At 47.2% G+C, this 17,447-nt stretch overlaps 1 protein-coding gene across 3 annotated transcripts; it reads left to right on the top strand.

The window, feature by feature from the left end:
* On the top strand, positions 1-17,425 carry LOC106890295 (D-beta-hydroxybutyrate dehydrogenase, mitochondrial-like). Of its 3 annotated transcripts, none has more exons than XM_014946021.1 (5): positions 1-28; positions 3,765-3,875; positions 10,206-10,347; positions 14,208-14,360; positions 16,042-17,425. In XM_014946021.1, exons 3-5 carry the CDS (start codon positions 10,242-10,244, stop codon positions 16,521-16,523), a joined length of 741 nt encoding a protein of 246 aa, XP_014801507.1. In that variant the 5' UTR covers positions 1-28; positions 3,765-3,875; positions 10,206-10,241; the 3' UTR covers positions 16,524-17,425. The 3 variants fall into 3 exon arrangements, with proteins under 3 accessions (XP_014801507.1, XP_014801506.1, XP_014801508.1); XM_014946020.1 differs by lacking the exon at positions 1-28 and adding an exon at positions 80-3,601; XM_014946022.1 differs by lacking the exons at positions 1-28; positions 3,765-3,875 and adding an exon at positions 9,101-9,292.
* Positions 17,426-17,447: the final 22 nt, after the last annotated feature.

Below are 17,447 nucleotides of genomic sequence, written 5' to 3'. Positions count from 1 at the left end.
GCCGCGGCGGGCCCGCCGCCCCCTGCCCGTGAGTACCGCGGCGAGGGGCCGGGGGCCGCGGCCCCTTGAGGGGGTCGCCGGGAGGCCTGTGGAGGCTCCCCCCGGGCCCAAAATGGCGCCGCGCCTGTAGGCCCCCTGCGGTTTAACCGGGGCGGAGGGCGGCCGGAACGGGCGGCTGGGCTGGTAAAGGTTTAACACGGGCACTGAGAGGGGAGATGAGACGCCGGGAGCCTCGGGCAGCTGCCGGCCCCGCAGGCGGGCTCGGTCGGGGCGGCGGAGCGGCTGAGCGCTGCCCGCCCGGGCCCCGCGGTTGCGGGGGCGAAACCCGCCGTTCGGTGGGTGCGTGGGGCTTGTTCCAGTAACTCTACATTTGGAAGTGAGTTTAAAGGAGAAAAAAAAGAAAAAAAGCCCTGTGAATGAACAGAATTGCATAACCAGTCTCTTCTACGTGAAAAAAAACACCACAAAATGTCTGGGGTTCTCTCACTGGGCTGGAGTTCAGCGGGCTTCTGCCTCTATGCCGGACAACCCTTCTGCAGGCCAGGGAACGTGGTTCTGCTCCAGGGCCTCCAGCTCGGTCCTGCCCCTCCGCTTTGCTCCTCTGACTTTCCCCATCCCTCTCCCACCTGAGAAAATACCTGCCTGTTAGTGAGTGAATACTTTCAGTTCCTTTTCTTAGGGTTGAAAACCTCAACCTCACGACTCTGGAGAAAGGGAACAAACAAAGTTCACTGTGTAACTTGCTCTCATCTGCAAGTTAGTCTGTTTGATATCAAGCAGATGGTAAGGGGAGGGCATAAAAGGGAACAGGATCCAGAAAACAAGTGACATGCAGAAGATAAAGTCTAGGCAAGCAGGATAGGTTCCCATATTGTCCAGAGAGACTGAGGCTGAGAAAGCAGCTTCACTTTCCTTAGCCTATTTGCAATAAATGTGTATAATTTTGATAGATCATTTTGCGTGAGTAAAATAAATTCTACTATGTAGTAAAGCAATCATATCCCAGTAAGAAAAGCTAGTGAGGTGCGTGCACCTGAGCTAAGCTGCAGGTTGGAATTGGGCTGCCTTGCTGAGGCACTCTGAACTGTGTGTGTTTCAGTGCTGTGGATCACACAGTGAGGATATAGACAGCACTACCCTGCCCAGATGCCTCAGCAGCACCTCCAGTACCAAAAGTTCCTCCACACTCCTAGCAGGTCTCGGGAGCCCTGACAGTGCTGTACGCGAGTGCCGTCTCCTGAGCAGTATTTCCCGAGAGCTCTGTTTGACCTTTAGCAAGTGAGGCACCTGAACTTCCTCAAAATGTTGATTATGGTCACTGTGATGCCTGCTGAAGAGGTGATAGCCCGTCCTCTCTGCCTGCCTCAGCAGTGTGTCAATCTGTAAGCTGCAGACTGACCTTATCAAACTCCAGGAATGGGGCCCATTAGGCCTTATCTTAGGACTTTAAAAAGATAAGGTTGTCTGGGCTTTTCTGTATTCGGAGTTTTTTTGGGAATAGGATCTTTTTGGCTGGGAATGGGGTCACTCCCTGCTCCCATTCCTGGGAGCTCTCTATCCATGGGGGATGGCACAAATTGGAGAGCAGCTACAGATGTGAGATCTGTTCCATCCCTTGGGGGGCTCGTTATTGCTGCTGGGGCCTCAGTCTGTTATGAACTATACTGCTGTAGTCATATGCTTTATTACCAGGAATTAGCGTAATAGCAAATGATTAACAAATAATCACAGGAACCTTCTCACACTGTAAGTTGCTCCTCACTTTTCTCCCCATTATAGACGACTCAGAGGATTTTTAAACATTCTCCTTTTTGTGAATGTTTTGGTGTGGTTTGGGTTTTTTTAGCCTGAGAAAGCAAACCAGCTGCTGAGAGCTGAAACTAGATGTGTGCGGAACACAGCCCAGTGATTTGCTTTTATTTCCTGCAGCTGAGCTCTGTCCTTATTAGACCAGCTGATGAGGGAAGCTAATGATGGCTGAGGATTGGGCATGCTCTTTGTTGGCCTGTCCTCAGCTCTGGAAGTGATCACACAAGTCCTTATCTCCTGCTTAGTTGCTGCCTTTTTGGGAAGCTGCCTGAATTCAGCAACAAAGGGCTCAGGGAGGTGAGGCAGAGAAAAAAGTCAAATCCTTTATTTTCCAAGGGTCAGGTTGCTGAATTAATTTTGGAGGTAACCTTGGCAAATTATGTGGTCTGGTTTATGCTTGATCCTTATCTCTCTTTGAGTTGTGTCACTGTAAATTAATTGAGACTGAGCACGGTATATTTAATTCTCATTTATTTTATGTGCTTTAGCTGTAGCCACCTTCAGAGCTGTAGCAGAGCTAGCTTATAGCTGGGTGCTCTTTGCCTGAGTGTAAGAATCAGTGTTAATATGTTTGCGTGCATGATAAATGCAGGACAGGCTTTTAGTTGGTTCTCATTTCAGCTTCAGGTACGACTCCCCTTTGAAAGCAGCAGCTTCAATATGATATATGGGGCAGGACAGGGTGTAGCTCATTTGCTTATTGTTGTCTGCACATTCTGAGTTTGTGCAGTAATGCTCTGATCACTATTGCCCTGCAATTATTCTTTATTGTCACTTCACTACCACGCATGTCAGCAAAACGAGATCAGAGAGCACTAGCACTGGTGATTGCCCCATTTCTGTCTGAAAAAGTGGCTGGACAAGCTGGTGCAATTCATATGTAAGTAGTATAAAATGTGAATGTTCGTATTCCAGCTGTTAATACAGTAATGAGGATTGTTAGTTGCACATATCTCCACAGAGATGGATGTGACCTTGCTTCCTTATTGCATTCTCTAGAACTGGTATTACTATATGATGTTATTGCCTCATGGATAAGGTTTCAGTTTGAGCACTGCAGCTGGGTGCCTGCACATTGGCCTGACCCTTACGAGTTCGTTGCTTCACGGCTGTGATAAGGAGAGCAGGGAGAGATGGCTTTCAAGGAAAGAAAGAGGGTGAAGGTGCAGTGTTTCAGTACGTGCTTCTCTTCAGGATTTGGGATTCTGTTTTCAGATCTGTCGCAAACGTGTTGTGTCACATCAGATGGAGTATCAAATCTTCTCTCTCAATTTATCCATCAGTCAAAAGATGATAATAATAATGTAGGAGAGAACCGTAGGATTTGATAAGTTGTTCCTGTTAAGACTGCAGTGTTTCAGAAGGAAACCCTAGCCCGTAGTCACATTCCTGAGGGCTAAAATACAACATGGAAAGTACCGCAAAGAGTGGGAGTTGGTGGAGAACAGACAATAGAGAGTCACTCTGCAGTTAAGAGTGTGGTACAGTTCAAGCAGGTGACGTACTATCATTTGGATGTCTTCTGTCCTGCTCTCTCTTATAATGCCTATGAGTTGGTAGGTCTCTAACTTTTTTTCCAATGTTTCTCTTCTGCTTTGGCCACTGATCCTTGAAAGAGCAATCTACTGTCCTAGCTCAGGTATCAAAGCATCACAACTTGTTACAGACCAGCAATTGAATACATTTAGGGTTTCACAGGAGTTGGGAGCTGGTTGTGTTTCTACACAGGAATCTCGTCACCTTGGTTATGCTGGTGGACCCAGCAGAAGCTCCACTGCAATTGCTGGGTCAGGTTAGTGTGCAGACAGGCACATGCCCACCATGGCTTGCAGCTGGAGTTGTACCTCCCGAGCCCTGGCTGCAGGGCTGGAAGCTGCTCCTGTGCCACCTCGCTGGGTGCTGGCGGTGCCAGCAGCATTGCTATATCTGATGGTGCTGTATCTTTCCCCACACAGGCTGAAGGGAAGGCAGTGCTAATAACAGGCTGCGACAAAGGTTTTGGACATGCCTTGGCAAAACGACTCCACTCAAAGGGATTTACTGTTTTTGCTGGATGCTTGCAAGCGGTGAGTAGTAATATTGATCAAAATTCTTCTGTGAATGGAGAAAAATGCTTCTCGAGTGACAGCCTCTCTATCTGTAGCTTCTGTTTACCCTATCCAAGACCTGGGGGAAGTGCAGTGGGCTGGGATCATGACAGCTTCTATTGCTTCATGTGCCTCTTGCATCTTGTCACTTCTGTAATTCTGAGCTCTTTAGGACAGGGACTGTCAACTGCCTGTGTCTACAGCAGCTTGCGCAGTAGGGCACTGTACACCGCTGGAAGCCTCTTGGCAATACTGCAACACACTCAATAAATCTTGGTAGTCCAAGATTGCTACGGCACTATGGCTTTCTGTCTCTCCTGGTATCTCTGTTGCTGTCTTTCATACTGTCACTTTCCTTTGGGGTCACTCTCCTCAAGCTCATCTCCAAGCCACCTCTCCTGCCTTGGTCAGGTTCTGTTTCCGAAGTGTCTTCTCCAAACTGTACTTCTACAGCTTCTCTAGGAACTATTGAGTTTCTGGATTTACTGTATGCCTCTGACATCTGTAAGTCTCCCCCTCTGCCACCTGTGTTTGGGCAGATGTCATCACTTCTTGCAAAAGATCACTTTAGGCCTAATGAATCAGAAGGGGTTGCAGACCTATCATCTCAGTCCCTGTGCTTGCAGGTAACTGTTGTGTGATGCTCTTTATAAAACTGGGCCAGCTCCACTACTATCTCAGCTGGGGTTTTACCCTTACTATGCTTTTTTTTTTTTGCTGTTTTTGTTAGTCAAAACTCATGTACATAATATCTGACCTGTTGTTCAAAATCAGTTCATACCCACTTGTTTCTCTGGCCATTTTGGCACAGGTGTTCAGGAAGTGATGACCACAGATTCTTGAGTAGTGTGCAGGGCGAGAACAAACACAAAAAGGTGGCCCTCATTGCCTCTGTGGTCTCAGCAGAGGTTACGTTCTTCCACCACACCAGAAGGGAAAGTTATTATCAGCTGACATATTGTGTAACTTGAGAGCAAGAGAGTCCTGTTGGAAAACTGCCATTATTTGAAAATTTCCATGAGGAGGCTCTGTAAATCCTTCAGTAATCATGTCATACGCTGCTTTGGGACTCTGTGGTGATAGCAAGTCAGGCACTCACTTTGCCGAGCAGCAGGTGTAGGGAACAGAAAGGAGAGGGAAAATAGGGTGGTCTCAGAGGGCTCTTTAGAAGCCAGATGTGCTAGTGGGGAGCAGGGAGGGCCAGGCTCCATTTGAAGCCACATAAAGAAAATACACGCTACCAAAGTGGGGCCTGCTTGCTTTTTTTATTGATTAAAAAAAAAAAGAAATAAAAAAGTACGTCTCCAGCACATACTATTATCTCTCCCAGAATGTTTGGGCAGCTCTCAGCATCCCCTCTGATCTGGCATGGCAAATTCTTACTCAGAGCCAAAACTTCTGTGGTTCATTACTTGCATTCTGTGTGGAAGAGGAAAATGCGTCATCGGTCATAATTGATCTGCAGGTGACTTTGAGGGGATTGACTGAGCTTTTAACCCTGAAGGAGTAGAGAGTGGAAGAATGTGATTTTTCTTGTTCTGTGTGTTAATAAATTTTCAGGAAATTTGGATTCGGTGCCCTAGGATTTCACTTGTGAGTGGCTTTTTTCCCCGGGGTTGTTGGTGTGATTTCATCTGCTGTTAGGTGCGGCTGAAGGTCAGGGCCTGGTGGTAACACAGTTATCTGGGTAGCTGTTGCAAAAGAAACATAGGCAAGTGTTTTCTACGGTTCTTGAGATAGCCAGCATTCTTTTGGACAGCCAGATTACTTGTGAAGGACAAGGCATGAGTATATGGACAATTATTGCTGATAAGGGAAATCCTCCATGCAGTGTAGCTCAGGATGCAGCTACCCTGGTAACCTGGGCTAAACAGTCTTGACAGCTAAAGAAGGCTCTCTGCTAACCTGGTGGTAACCAGCAGGGTGCTTATTACTGCTCACGACAAATGCAAGGAAACTTACCCCGTCATGAGAGAAGAGTGAGCTGCTGTAGGTTCACAGTGGGGTCAGAGCAGGTATGGGGGCAGTTGTCGCAGAGCGGATGCCAGGCTATTAGTTCACACATAATTACTCCATCATCACTTACTTGCATGCTTTTATACTGGGAATTAAAGGATCCCTGATGTACTGGCCACCGCAGAAGGCTCTTGTGTTAAATACAAGATGGGTCACTGTCAGGTGTTTTGGGAGCTTTTTAATGATCAGATGGTAAAAAGCAGTGCTACAGGAATAACAAGAATATTGCAAGCGGGCTGGGATAGAACTGGAGAGGATCAAGGGCAAAAAGGATTTCATTTAGCAAGGACAAGTAAGTCCACAGAGAAAGTTTCTGTTAATATATTAGGATTAAGATGGAAAAATACACAGAAATCGATTACAAAATAACCTGAAAAGTAGGAAGTAAAGAAGAAGTTGAAATAATCATTGTCTTGTTTTCTTTGATCTTACTGAAAAAAAAATATAAATTGTTTTCAGCTGCCTACTGCCAGCAGGTTTCATGAGGACTGTGGGCAAGAAAAGGCAAAAGAACAGGGAACGTTTACATAAATGGATGTGTTCAAGTTCACCAGGCCTGATGAAATGTACTGACGAGCATTTAAAGGATGAGCTATTGTGATTTTTACCCCATGGGTGATATTTTCATGAGCACCTGGAGGCCGGGGGATTTCCAGGGTGCTTGAAGAGGGCAGATCTATGCTTCTCTTCCCAAAAGAGACAGGGCTCTGGAATTACCAACGAGGCAGCTCACCTTCGGTGCGCTAGATGAAGTTACAACACTCAGAACTGTCAGTTTTACAAATGCCTAGATCATAGTGTGATACACACTGTAGAAGTTTACCAGGATCAGCCTGTGCCATGTCTAACTCATTCTGACTAAGCAGCAGAGTGGTTAGAGGGGAAGGAATCGGTGTATCCTGAATAAGGGTTTTGACACAGTCCCTCATGATAGTCTCATGAGCAAACTATGCTCTCAGCCTGTGACTGGTGTTCAGTCCCAGGGAAATTTTCTTGGAAGTGCTCCCTGGATTAGAGAGTTCACTCGGAAAGAAACGTGCCTGGTGCAAAGCAGGGAGGATTGCAGGGCCTTTGGGAAATAGGGTTGAAAATGATCCCGATAGATCAGGTGGAGTCTGAAATCAGTGAGATGGAAACAAATAATGACAAATACAAGGTGTTCTTCCTCAGAAGCTCAGGAAGGGAGAGGGTGGATAGGCAGCAGCAGGGCGAGGGGGGAACTGACGCAGATGGAGCGAGTTGGCCGGATCCACGGGTGTTCTGCATTGTGTTTGTGGCTTCCTGATTGCCACTGACATCTCGCTGCGGGTGCCCAAGTGCTTGCCAGGAGCTAATCCTGAATCCCATGAGCTTCCCTGAGAAAAGGCCATGGCTTGGTCTGTTAGATGAGGGCTCTCTGCTAACAAATTTCTGTGTGATCTGCCTGTCCCTCAGCTGCATCAGGATCCTTGGAACCAGAGCAGGAGGGGAGTGAGCAAGGGAAAGGGGAGGCAGAAGAAAGCTGGAGCAAGATTCTTTTGAAGGGTCGAGAAGCCTCATGTGGTGGTCAGGCTCTCTGCACAGGAGCATCCCCTGCTCTGCAGAAGGTGGGATGGGCAGCCAGAGCTGAGCTGTCCTGTGAGGGCAGGATAACCGGGGAAATGGGATAGCTTGGAGGAAATGGGACAGTCCCACTGAAGGCTTCTCTGGAGAGTACTTGGGCAGCAGGCTCAGCTGGAGCAGGGCAGCTTTCAGCTCTGATGAAATTGGAAAGGGCAAGGTGGGAGGTTCTCTGAAAGGAGGAAAATCTGATAAAATGGCAGCAAAAAGAGGGGGAGAGAGGTTTTGCAGGAGCAATTGGGCCAGCACTGCCAGGATGCCCCCAGGGATCCTGTTCGGCTCGTGCTGGTGCATCCCAAGGCCACTCCAGGGAAGACAGCCTGGCTGCTCCCACCAGAACTGCTCCCAGTATTTTCCCAGCTGGCAAATCTACTGTTTAAAAAACAAGGAGGAAGTACCATGTGGGTATCAGAACAGGGAATGTGCTTACAGCCCCTAGAAGCCACAACATAAAATGATGTTCACTTCTTTCCATAAAATTACATGGCTGCTTCATTTGTGAAGAGGTTTTCTGGTCATACGAGTCAAGCTATTTGTTTTACAAGTTAAATAGTGGCTGAGGTGGTGTTTGCAATTATGAAAAGTGGCTCCAATTGATATTGCAAGTTGAAGGCAGTCTTCCAAAATCAATCTCTTTTGTCAACAACGAATAAATTGTAGCTGGGAAGGTAACTTTGCAGATTGAGTTGCACTGGTGATAGGGGAAAATCTGTTTCAACATGAATAATACAAACCATTTATACTGGATTTTTAAGTTGCAGACTTCTTTCTCAAAAAAAAAAGTGGGAATATTTCTTGTTTAGTTTATAAGCATTATAAGATCTTAAAAAACATGTAGGGAAAGGTGTTTTCAATGCTCTGAAAAGACAACTGGTACTTGAGTACAGATACAGATAAGATTTTTTTTGTTCCTTTATAGTTAGAATAAATCTCTCTCTCTACAAGCTGAATTAGCTCTATTCACTTTTAAGTAACTAAAAGTTGCTTTTATAACTCAGTGAGATGCAAAAGCATCTTCCACAAATATAGCGAGGCACCACATAACCCTCACCTTTTTCAAAGGGAGTATAATATTTTGGTGGCTGTGTTACTACCTACTTGTGACGCCACTTGTAGGGATTCTTTCTGTGGCTGGGTGGGAAGGCTAGACACAGCACGTCACTGTGTTTGATGTGCGTTAGAAAGCTTCAAGTCTTTATTTGCTGTTTTTTGTGATACCTGGAAATAAGTCAGTTGTGAAATGCTCTGCAGCCATAGGAGGTACTGATGTCATAGCTCCGATGTAAGTATATATTGATTTTTTAAGAAAGCTACTCTGTCTTGCTCAAGGCTGAAATGGATATTTCAGCCCTTTTCCTTCATTATATGTCATAGTTCACTGGCCTGAAGGTGCAGTGAGATGTTGTGTACTATATACATTAAATACCCTGAGATATGAATGGGAAACCTAAGTGGTTACATGTTTTTTACATCAGCCTGGCTGCAGAGGCAGCTGAGCAGGTGACTGTGGGAGGGTTCCTCGCCTTGTTTGCCCTTGTGCTGTGGGAGTTGGTATCAAGTGCTAAAGGAAGAGTGGCAGCCAGGCATGGTGACTCACCAATTCATAACTTCTCCTCCCTAACGAGGCAGATCCTGTGATTTGGGGAGTAGTTTGATGAATTAAATCCCAAACCTGCTGTGGAACTGCATGGATCATCTGTGCTCTATTGATTTTTATTTGTTGTATAGCACCTGAGCAAGGCTGTAAGGCTTAGGCAGCAGTCCTGTCTGGAAGTGACCAGGTAAAATTTTGAATTTGAGCTGTGTTTAAGTTGACTGAACAAAAAAAACCACCCCACAATAGTAACAGAATCTCTAATGATAGCGGGGGGGTGGGAAGAGGAAAAAACCAAAAAGGATAGAAAGGAAAGCAGAGCCATCACATTCTTATTACCTATGGTGTGAATTAAAAAAAACAACAACAAACTTGTTCTTGCTTCCTCAGCCAGAATCTCCTCTTTTCACGCCTTGTGTCTGTAGTCTTGTTGTGATGTGGCAGATCTCCACTGTGCATGTATTCCTGTGCATCCTGTTCTGCTGTACAGTAAGAGCAAATTACTATTATTATACAGGTTCAGCTGTAAATGATTCTTGCTGTATCCTGTGGCATCAGACCATTTGCAGTTAGGCATGCCTAAGGTGTCCCAGTTGCCTTATTTTCAAAGTGATCTGACCATACCCTTTCATTAGAAACCAGGCAATATTTTGGAATGAGATGAGTACGGTACCTAATGAACTTTTTACTTTTAAGCCTAGAAAATCTGACTCTGATTTCTGAACAAGTGTGTGTTATGCTACCTGCAGAGCATGGAAACTGAGGCAGTGAAGAATCACCCGTGGTTATCTCAGGCTGGCACAGTGTTTGACACTATTGTGGATGTGAAATATTCACTCCTTTGTGTGAGGAGTGAAGAGCAGGGGCTTTCTGGCCCTTCAGGGCAGTGGGTCACTGATGCAGATACAAGGGCTGTGCTGGAGGGAATAGGAAGGTGGCAGTGGGTTGCACGCTGGTTTGTGTGGCTCTCATGCTTATTTGTACACCAGGTTTACACCTCTGTGTGCAGTGTCAATAGCTTCTATTTCCTGTCCTGACCCCAGGCTGCATTACTGCTCCTTGTCTGCCTTAGTGGGACATCTTTCTTTTCTGCTGAGCAGGACGAGAATGGAGACGGAGCCAGGGAGCTGAGGAGCATGGAGTCAGATCGCATGCAAGTGCTACAGATGGACGTGTGCAGTGACCTGGAGGTGGCTCAGGCTGTGGATTTTGTGAAGAGGACCCTGAAGGAGCCAGAGGAAGGTGTGTGTGGATCTTTGTATTTCCAGCCTGTGTCTCTCTCCTTGAGTGTCTGCGACGAGCATAGGGTGGGCAGAGCCTGATCTCCCCTCCTGGTGCTCCTGCTGCAGCGTGGTTCCTGCAGACTTTTCTGTGGTGACTCTGCTAGTCACCCACAAGCCTTGACTGCTGTCCCCTCTGCTGTGCTGGTACAACCTCTTTGCGTAACTGAGTGCTGAGCTGCAGCATAAAACTGATCGTTTCCCAAACCTGGGTTATACTTCAGCCAAGTCAATCCACATTTTCAATTTGCCATGTGACATCCCAAAGGTGATGTGAGACAGGATCCAGGATGGGCTCTGCATAGACCACCTCAATCCACACTCCACCTAAAGCGTGAGTCCAACTCGCAGGCCATAGGAGCATGTGAAAGAAGGTAGGAGACCCTTCTGCATGCTTCCCTCCTTCTTGGAAATGTGCATGAGCTTGGGAAGGCAAGAGAGTGCTTATTGCAGGACCAGCACAGGCAGCTCAAGATGCTGCTAGTGCCAAGGTGGTTTGTGTCTATCCTTGGACTGACCTCTGGCCTTGAGTGGAGCAGAGGTTCCTGGGCAAAGGGATGGCAGATTGCATTGCTGCATGGCTTCGCTCCTGGATTGGGTGTCAGGCAGCCCTCATGTGAGTGGTTTGGCAATGGGATGTGAGCCTGGTGTGACCTCACCTCACCTCTTCCCATGTGGTGAGGCTTTGAGGCTTCTTGTCCCATCTGGGTTTCTTTGCAGCCTCTGTGCAATTAGGAAGCTGGACAGCAGCTGTAGACCCAGGCTGAGGGTGGGTTGAAGTTTCACATCTGTGGCTTCAGGACTTGGGGGTTGTGTGGCTGGAGGGTGGTTGCTCCCCTTCAGGCATGGATGAGACTGCCATGGACCTGCCTTTGTTCACAGCAAATATAAAGCTAGTAAATAACAGCAGCTCTAATCTTCATGCAAATTACATGAGCACACCTTTCCTTCTAAAACGAGCTTATAAAATGTAACTGAATTACGTACAAGCTCTGTTCCCACACATGTTCTCTCTGCATGATTTTTTTCTTCCTACACAATCACCCAGCCCTCATCGCACATTTCACAGCTTCTCAAGCTTTTCCTGCAGATCCCAGCAACAGCAGTGGTGGCACAGAGCCATTTCCCACTGAGTGAAAGCTTGTAAGGGAACAGCTCTTGCTTCTATAAATGCAGCAGTGTTTGCAAAACCTTGCGTGTAGCAGGGACAGAGAAGTCTTGCATCCTTGATCAGCAAGTTGGACTGGTTCCTCCCGCTCTTGAGCGCCTTATTTTGTAGTTTGCTGCAGCGGTGTGCAAAGCAGCAAAGGCTTTTTTTGAGGCACATCGGTGTGACAGAAGTTTGGGGCTTGCCAATAAATAGGGCTCAGTAAAAAGCACTGGAAGATAGAGACCACTGAGGCTGAGGTGCCTTGCACGTGGGTGCCTTGCACTGAGAGTGGTCCCAGAGCAGTGAGTGCAGAACAGTTCTTGTGCTGTACCTTTATACCTCTTCTCACTGTGCTGTGTACATAAGGCTAAACTAACTTTGATGGGAGTGCCCCTCTTTGTTTTCAGTCTTAGGCAGTTCCAGCTGTATTGTTGACACTAAAGAAATACTAGTGATAAGGCTCTGCTCAATGAACACACGGCTGTCCGGCAAACAGGCCTGTGGCTGGGTACTTGTCAGCACTTTGCTCTGCGTGTAATGTGACCTGATCGGTGAGCAATGACATTCCAAGAATTGTAAATAATGTTTTCATCAATGTCCCTGAATCTAACCTTGTAACCCAAGAAATGGGAAATCATCAGAGAGAAATTTAACATCAGGAATACTCTGCAGAGGTCGGTTTGGGACTGACAGTTTCTTTTATGGTCTTTGGTAAATCCCTGCCAAATTTGCTCTGCATAGCTTTTGTTACCGGTGAAATTACACCATCAGATGCCCTGTTTCCATGGGCTTCCTGCTAGTGAATAGAGCTTGCTTTGCAGCAGCCCAGGGGACCCTGTTCAGACTGAGATGCTGTGATGGCTGCCAGATGAGTGTCAATGTCAAAGTTATCTCGATCCATGAAAGCTGGCAGCTTCAGTAAGTAGAGCAGCAACAGGCAGGGGATCTCGGGCAGAGCAGGAGTAGAACTACCTGGCTGCGGCACTTAGAAACTTGAATTAATAAAACTGGAAGTAAGGATAGGTGAGCAAGATGTTTTCTTGCTTGTTGCTGCAGGGCATCACTTAACCCAAGCAGCCTGGGGGGCTGTTGGGGCCCGGTGGGAATTGGGAAGGGGTTGTTTTGGAGGAAGACAGAGCTGCAGGCCAGTGAACTGGAGGAATATTCACCACCATCTGTCAGAGACAGGTGTGCAGGGCAGAGGGGGTGCTGGGATGGTGAAATAGGCAAATCTATTCTGGAAAAGACCATGAGAGAATGGTTAATGCACTGATATCACTGTGTAGGACATGGCCTTTTCGGGTCTGCTATACACGGCTGGTCAATGGCTTGCAGGAAAAAAGCTTAGCTGGGAACAGGGCAGGGCCAGTGTGAAATAGAGACCCAGTCTAGGAAGGGCATACTGGTGTTTTTAAATGCACCAGGAGGATAACTTCCATTGGTATTTATTTGGCAATGGTAGAATATTGCAATTTGCTTAGAGGGCTGTGTTTGGTGTAATATATGGTTACTATCTGACCATGAATAAATGCAGGCTGGAAATTATTAAAAGGTATTCATACATCAGGGCAGGGAAGCTATGGAGCAGAGGCAGGGCAAACAGCCCAAAAATTTTTGAGAGCGAGCTTGATAAATTTTATCAACAGGGTGGCATGACGTGGGTGCTTTTGATAGCAATGTCAGAGCTCCCTGGACCTGAAGACTCCACCTCCCGTGTATGTTCTTGGTAGTAAGAGGAAGGTCAGGGAGTAGAAAGGGGCCCTGGCTCCAACTGGGTACTTACACAGTGAAAACTAACCATGGTGTATAGCAAGACATCTAGTGAGGAGAACTCTGTTATGTTGTTCCAGCTCTTCTGTTTGTTCCTCCTGCAGTTTCTGGCTGCATAGTCCTGGGCTTCCACCAATTCACAAAGTACAGACTCAGTCCTACAAATGTTTTCCACTGAGACTCCTTCAGTAATCGCTTTGAAGGGTGAAGTTCTCAGTGACCTGATGAGTCTTGGACGTGTAAGGGACTCAGTGCAGAAGCTCTTGGTAAGTGCAGTCAGTTTAATTTTGACATGACTGCATGCACAAAAGTTGTTAATTTTTAAATTCTAGTAGTTTTAAGGATTGATTGTAAGTCTGCCATGTCCTGCTGTGATTAGTATTGAGGGAAACCAAATAACTGGACTAAAATGCAGGAGCTGTTAACTGGGCCATGAACCTACAGATTAATACTGTGCGCTTTCCAAAACAGTGACTCAGAGTTGTGAAGGGGATTTAGAAATCAAAAATATTTGTTTTCTTTCCGTTTTTTTTTTTTAATTGAGGGAAAGTCTAGCCCCTCCAAAATGCAAAAGCCCTGATAAAGTCACTGAGTGAAGACAAACCTGGGACCAACAGGAGGCATAAGAGAGGGTCAGCCAGATCCAGCAGGACAGAATTTGACCTTATAGGAGGCATTCCAAGAGGCAATGCTTGTGCGACCCCATCACTCTCCCTGGCACCCTAAACAAGGTCCACTGGCTTCACTTCTCTTATATCAAGAGTGTATTCCATCTCCTTGCTTTTTTTTCTACAAAAGTGCCCAGTTCTTTGTCAAGGGGTTGGGTTACTTTGAGCAACAAGGAAAGCTGCTTCTCTGTGACACTACCTCATTCCACTCTTTAACCATGTGTTTGTTGGCAGGTCTGTGGGGCCTGGTGAACAATGCTGGCGTCTCGACCTTCGGAGAGGTGGAATTTGCAAGTTTAGACAACTACAAGAACGTGGCAGAGATCAACCTGTGGGGCACCGTGAGGGTGACAAAGGCTTTCCTGCCCCTCATCCGCCGAGCTAAAGGTACATGCTGGGCAGTGTGACAAGGCTGAGAGAGAGCTTTTGCAGCAGAGCAGAGAGATGTAGCTAAAAATCATGACTCAGGCAGTGCTTCGAGGAATGCCTGCGCAGTCCAAGGAGGGTGTCTGAGGCATGCAGGCTGACTAGACAGCAGGGTTCAAAATGCTGTGCAAGCATTTGGTAGTACAGGCCACTCTTGGGGCAGTCCAGGTACCTACACAGCAGGTGGGTATCTGAAACATCCCAGGATACCAGAGACCTTTGTGCAGTGCTGGCAGATATGATACAGGACTCCAGGCCACCTTTAGAACAAGTGACTTGAGGCCGGACAAGATAATCCAGGCCTCCAGAGTCCACCAAGTGCTGTTGTTTGGATAACTGAATCTTCTCCCTTCATGTTAGTCACTTCACAGGTGATTGCAGGGTGGTAGTAGTGGAATGAATGAGTGTCAATAACAACCATTTTAGATATAAGATAACAGTATTATCAAAAGTCTTTGGTTTATATTTAAAAAAAAAAAGTATGAGCAGAACTCTGAAGAGCTGCTTTATTTGGCATGTGTGGGAGAATGCTGGCACAGCTGTGTGTTCTGTGAGGACAGAAAGGGGTTATATTGAGAAGATTGCTCAGATACCGTTTCCAGAAAGTAACTACCTGCTAAACAAGCCCCATCTCACTACAAGAGGTAGCTTACCCGTCAGGTCAGCAGGTGGTTCTTGCAGTCCCTCCCAGCTGCACTTTAGGCCTGGAATGAGAGAGCAGAACCACCCACTTGTTTCTCAGCTAAAATTTCAAGCTGCAGAAGGGTGTCATGCTCTACAGCTGTGAAAATCCTCTCTGTAAAAATAGCTGGTGAGATTTCAGGGGCCTGTTTGTAAGTGCATCTGAAACCATAATCGTATACATCTTTGTCTTGGGGAAGGACAGAGCCACCCTCAGAGTGACCGCTGCTGTCACTGCCCCTAGGCAGTGCATGATCTAAGACAAGCTTTCAGAGATCTGCAGTTGGGCTGGTGTGGGCTCCTGGTGGGAGTTAGGGCAATTGTTTTTCACTGCCCCATAGACAGCAGCACATCAAGTCTCCTCTCTGTCCTGGTCATGTAGCACTGCAGGCCAGCAGCTGGGTGAGTGGGCTGTGCTGCTTATTATGCAGGGTCAGAGAAACCTCCGCTGGTCTCTGCCATCCAGCTCAGGTCTAGAAGCATGTAGCTGCGTTAGGCAGAATGGCTGCAGATGAGTTGTCATGATTAAAGAAAGAACTAGAATGCTTGTGTGGCATATCACAGTGTTGCGCCCTTTCCAGCTCAGAATGCTGCTAGCTGGGAGCTTGAACACTTATCTAGGAAGATGCAGGAGTGACACACACTGATGTGAGACCACACAGCTAGTAGCCTCAGAAGATCTGGGTACTTCGCTATTTGGAAATTGGGAGGGAAATGTCTTATATGCTTTGTAAATCTTTTTTAATACAGAGGCAGGCATGCGTACCATCCATGGAGGAGGTCAGAGCAGGGGCTAGCCTTGCCTGAGTTAGGAGAGAAAGGCTTTTTGGCAGGGAATTTGGATACCTCTGCAAGATTAAGATTTTACAAATGAGCATCATCTAACAAAGCACCTTCTTACTGGGATGTTCTGTCTGCTTCTTCTTCATCCCATCATGTCTCGGTCATCTTTTCTCTCTAGGCCGTGTGGTGAATATCACAAGCATGTTGGGTCGGATGGTGAGTCCATCTCGCTCCTGCTATTGCGTTTCCAAGTTTGGGGTGGCAGCCTTCTCTGACTGCCTCCGGCAGGAGATGTACCGCTGGGGCGTCAGAGTCATCCTCATTGAGCCCAGTAACTTCGTGGCAGCGACAGGCATCCTGACGGCGGACGGCATCGACCGGCAGGCTGAGGCGCTGTGGCGCGGGGCCAGCCGCACGGTGCAGGAGGACTACGGGAGGGAGTATTTCACTCGCCACGTGGCCCTGATGAAGTCCTTCGTTAACAGTGGCCTGAAGGACATGTCTCTGGTCTTGAATGATATCACCGATGCGCTCACTTCCCCGTGCCCAAAGAACCGTTACAATCCCATGGAGACCTATTGGTGGGTGAGGCTGCAAGTCATGACTCACCTGCCCACTGCCATCGCCGACTGGCTTTACATCCCAGGAGCCACCCTGTAAAGGGCCGTCCTTCAGGCATCCTTCCAGTGCTTGTCTTTACATCCCAGGAGCCACCCTGTAAAGGGCTGTCCTTCAGGCATCCTTCCAGTGCTCGTACCGATGTAGTCAGGGCTGTCTGTGCCCATTGCTGATGCATTTCCCCTGTAGACACATGTGCTTTCACTTTGGGTTATGACTTCACATCTGGTGTTGTAGGGTGTTGAGAACAGCATGGCATTCTTCTTTTCTTCCCTAAGTCTTATTCTTTGTGTTCTCTGCTGTCCTGATTAAAGCTGAAAGGTGTTTTCCTTTTAACTGTGGAGGATGCAGAGGAAGGTTAACATAATGGGTCAAATATGTGGCTAGTGTAATTAGGTCAGCAGAGTTCTCCCAGTGATAAATTTGGCTCGTTAATGGGCTCTTGCTTTTCCTTACAAGGACAGGCTGCTAATAGCAGAGCAAAGCTGTTGCTATGAGATGTCTCGAAGGGAGAAACTAAAATGGGAAACAAAAGCAGAGTTTTCCATTTGATTGAAAATGGGTCAGTCACAGCCCTCCGTTGTTTTCGTGATACTGCTGGGAAGCTGCTGTGCTGTGACTGTCTTCTCTTTCCAGGAAAACAGCAACACTGCCTCTAAACAGCCTCATTACCTCCCTCGGGGGGGTCAGATCCCTGCAAAGGGTTCTTCCCTCCCAGCACTGTGGCCAGGAGCTGCCAGAACCAGTGACCACAGACGGGCTGGGCAGGGAAAAGCCCCTCTAATAATGAGTGAGCTCTGAGCTATCCCTCAGTCAGTCCCTGTGGTGGGACTTGCAGTCTCTCCACCCCCTGCTGATGAGCTTTGTGGGACAGGCTTAAATCTGATGTAGCAAACAAATTTGGCTCCTTTAGCTGCTACAGTAGGTACTGGCACCTGCAACTGTGGTTGGCTCCTTTAGCTGCTA

This window comes from Calidris pugnax, unplaced genomic scaffold (genome assembly GCF_001431845.1).
Source record: "Calidris pugnax isolate Ruff unplaced genomic scaffold, ASM143184v1 scaffold111, whole genome shotgun sequence".
NCBI classification, from domain to species: domain Eukaryota; kingdom Metazoa; phylum Chordata; class Aves; order Charadriiformes; family Scolopacidae; genus Calidris; species Calidris pugnax.
Note: the sequence above shows the minus strand (reverse complement) of the source record. Positions and strands in the feature narration are given on the sequence as shown.

Bases quoted from the DNA above. Each gene is read 5' to 3' on its own strand.
- LOC106890295 (XM_014946020.1), top strand. From the start codon at position 3,557: ATGCTGGTGGACCCAGCAGAAGCTCCACTGCAATTGCTGGGTCAG. The intron at 3,876-10,205 runs GTGAGTAGTAAT...TCTGCTGAGCAG, and splicing joins TTGCTGGATGCTTGCAAGCG to GACGAGAATGGAGACGGAGC. The intron at 10,348-14,207 runs GTGTGTGTGGAT...GTTTGTTGGCAG, and splicing joins CCTGAAGGAGCCAGAGGAAG to GTCTGTGGGGCCTGGTGAAC.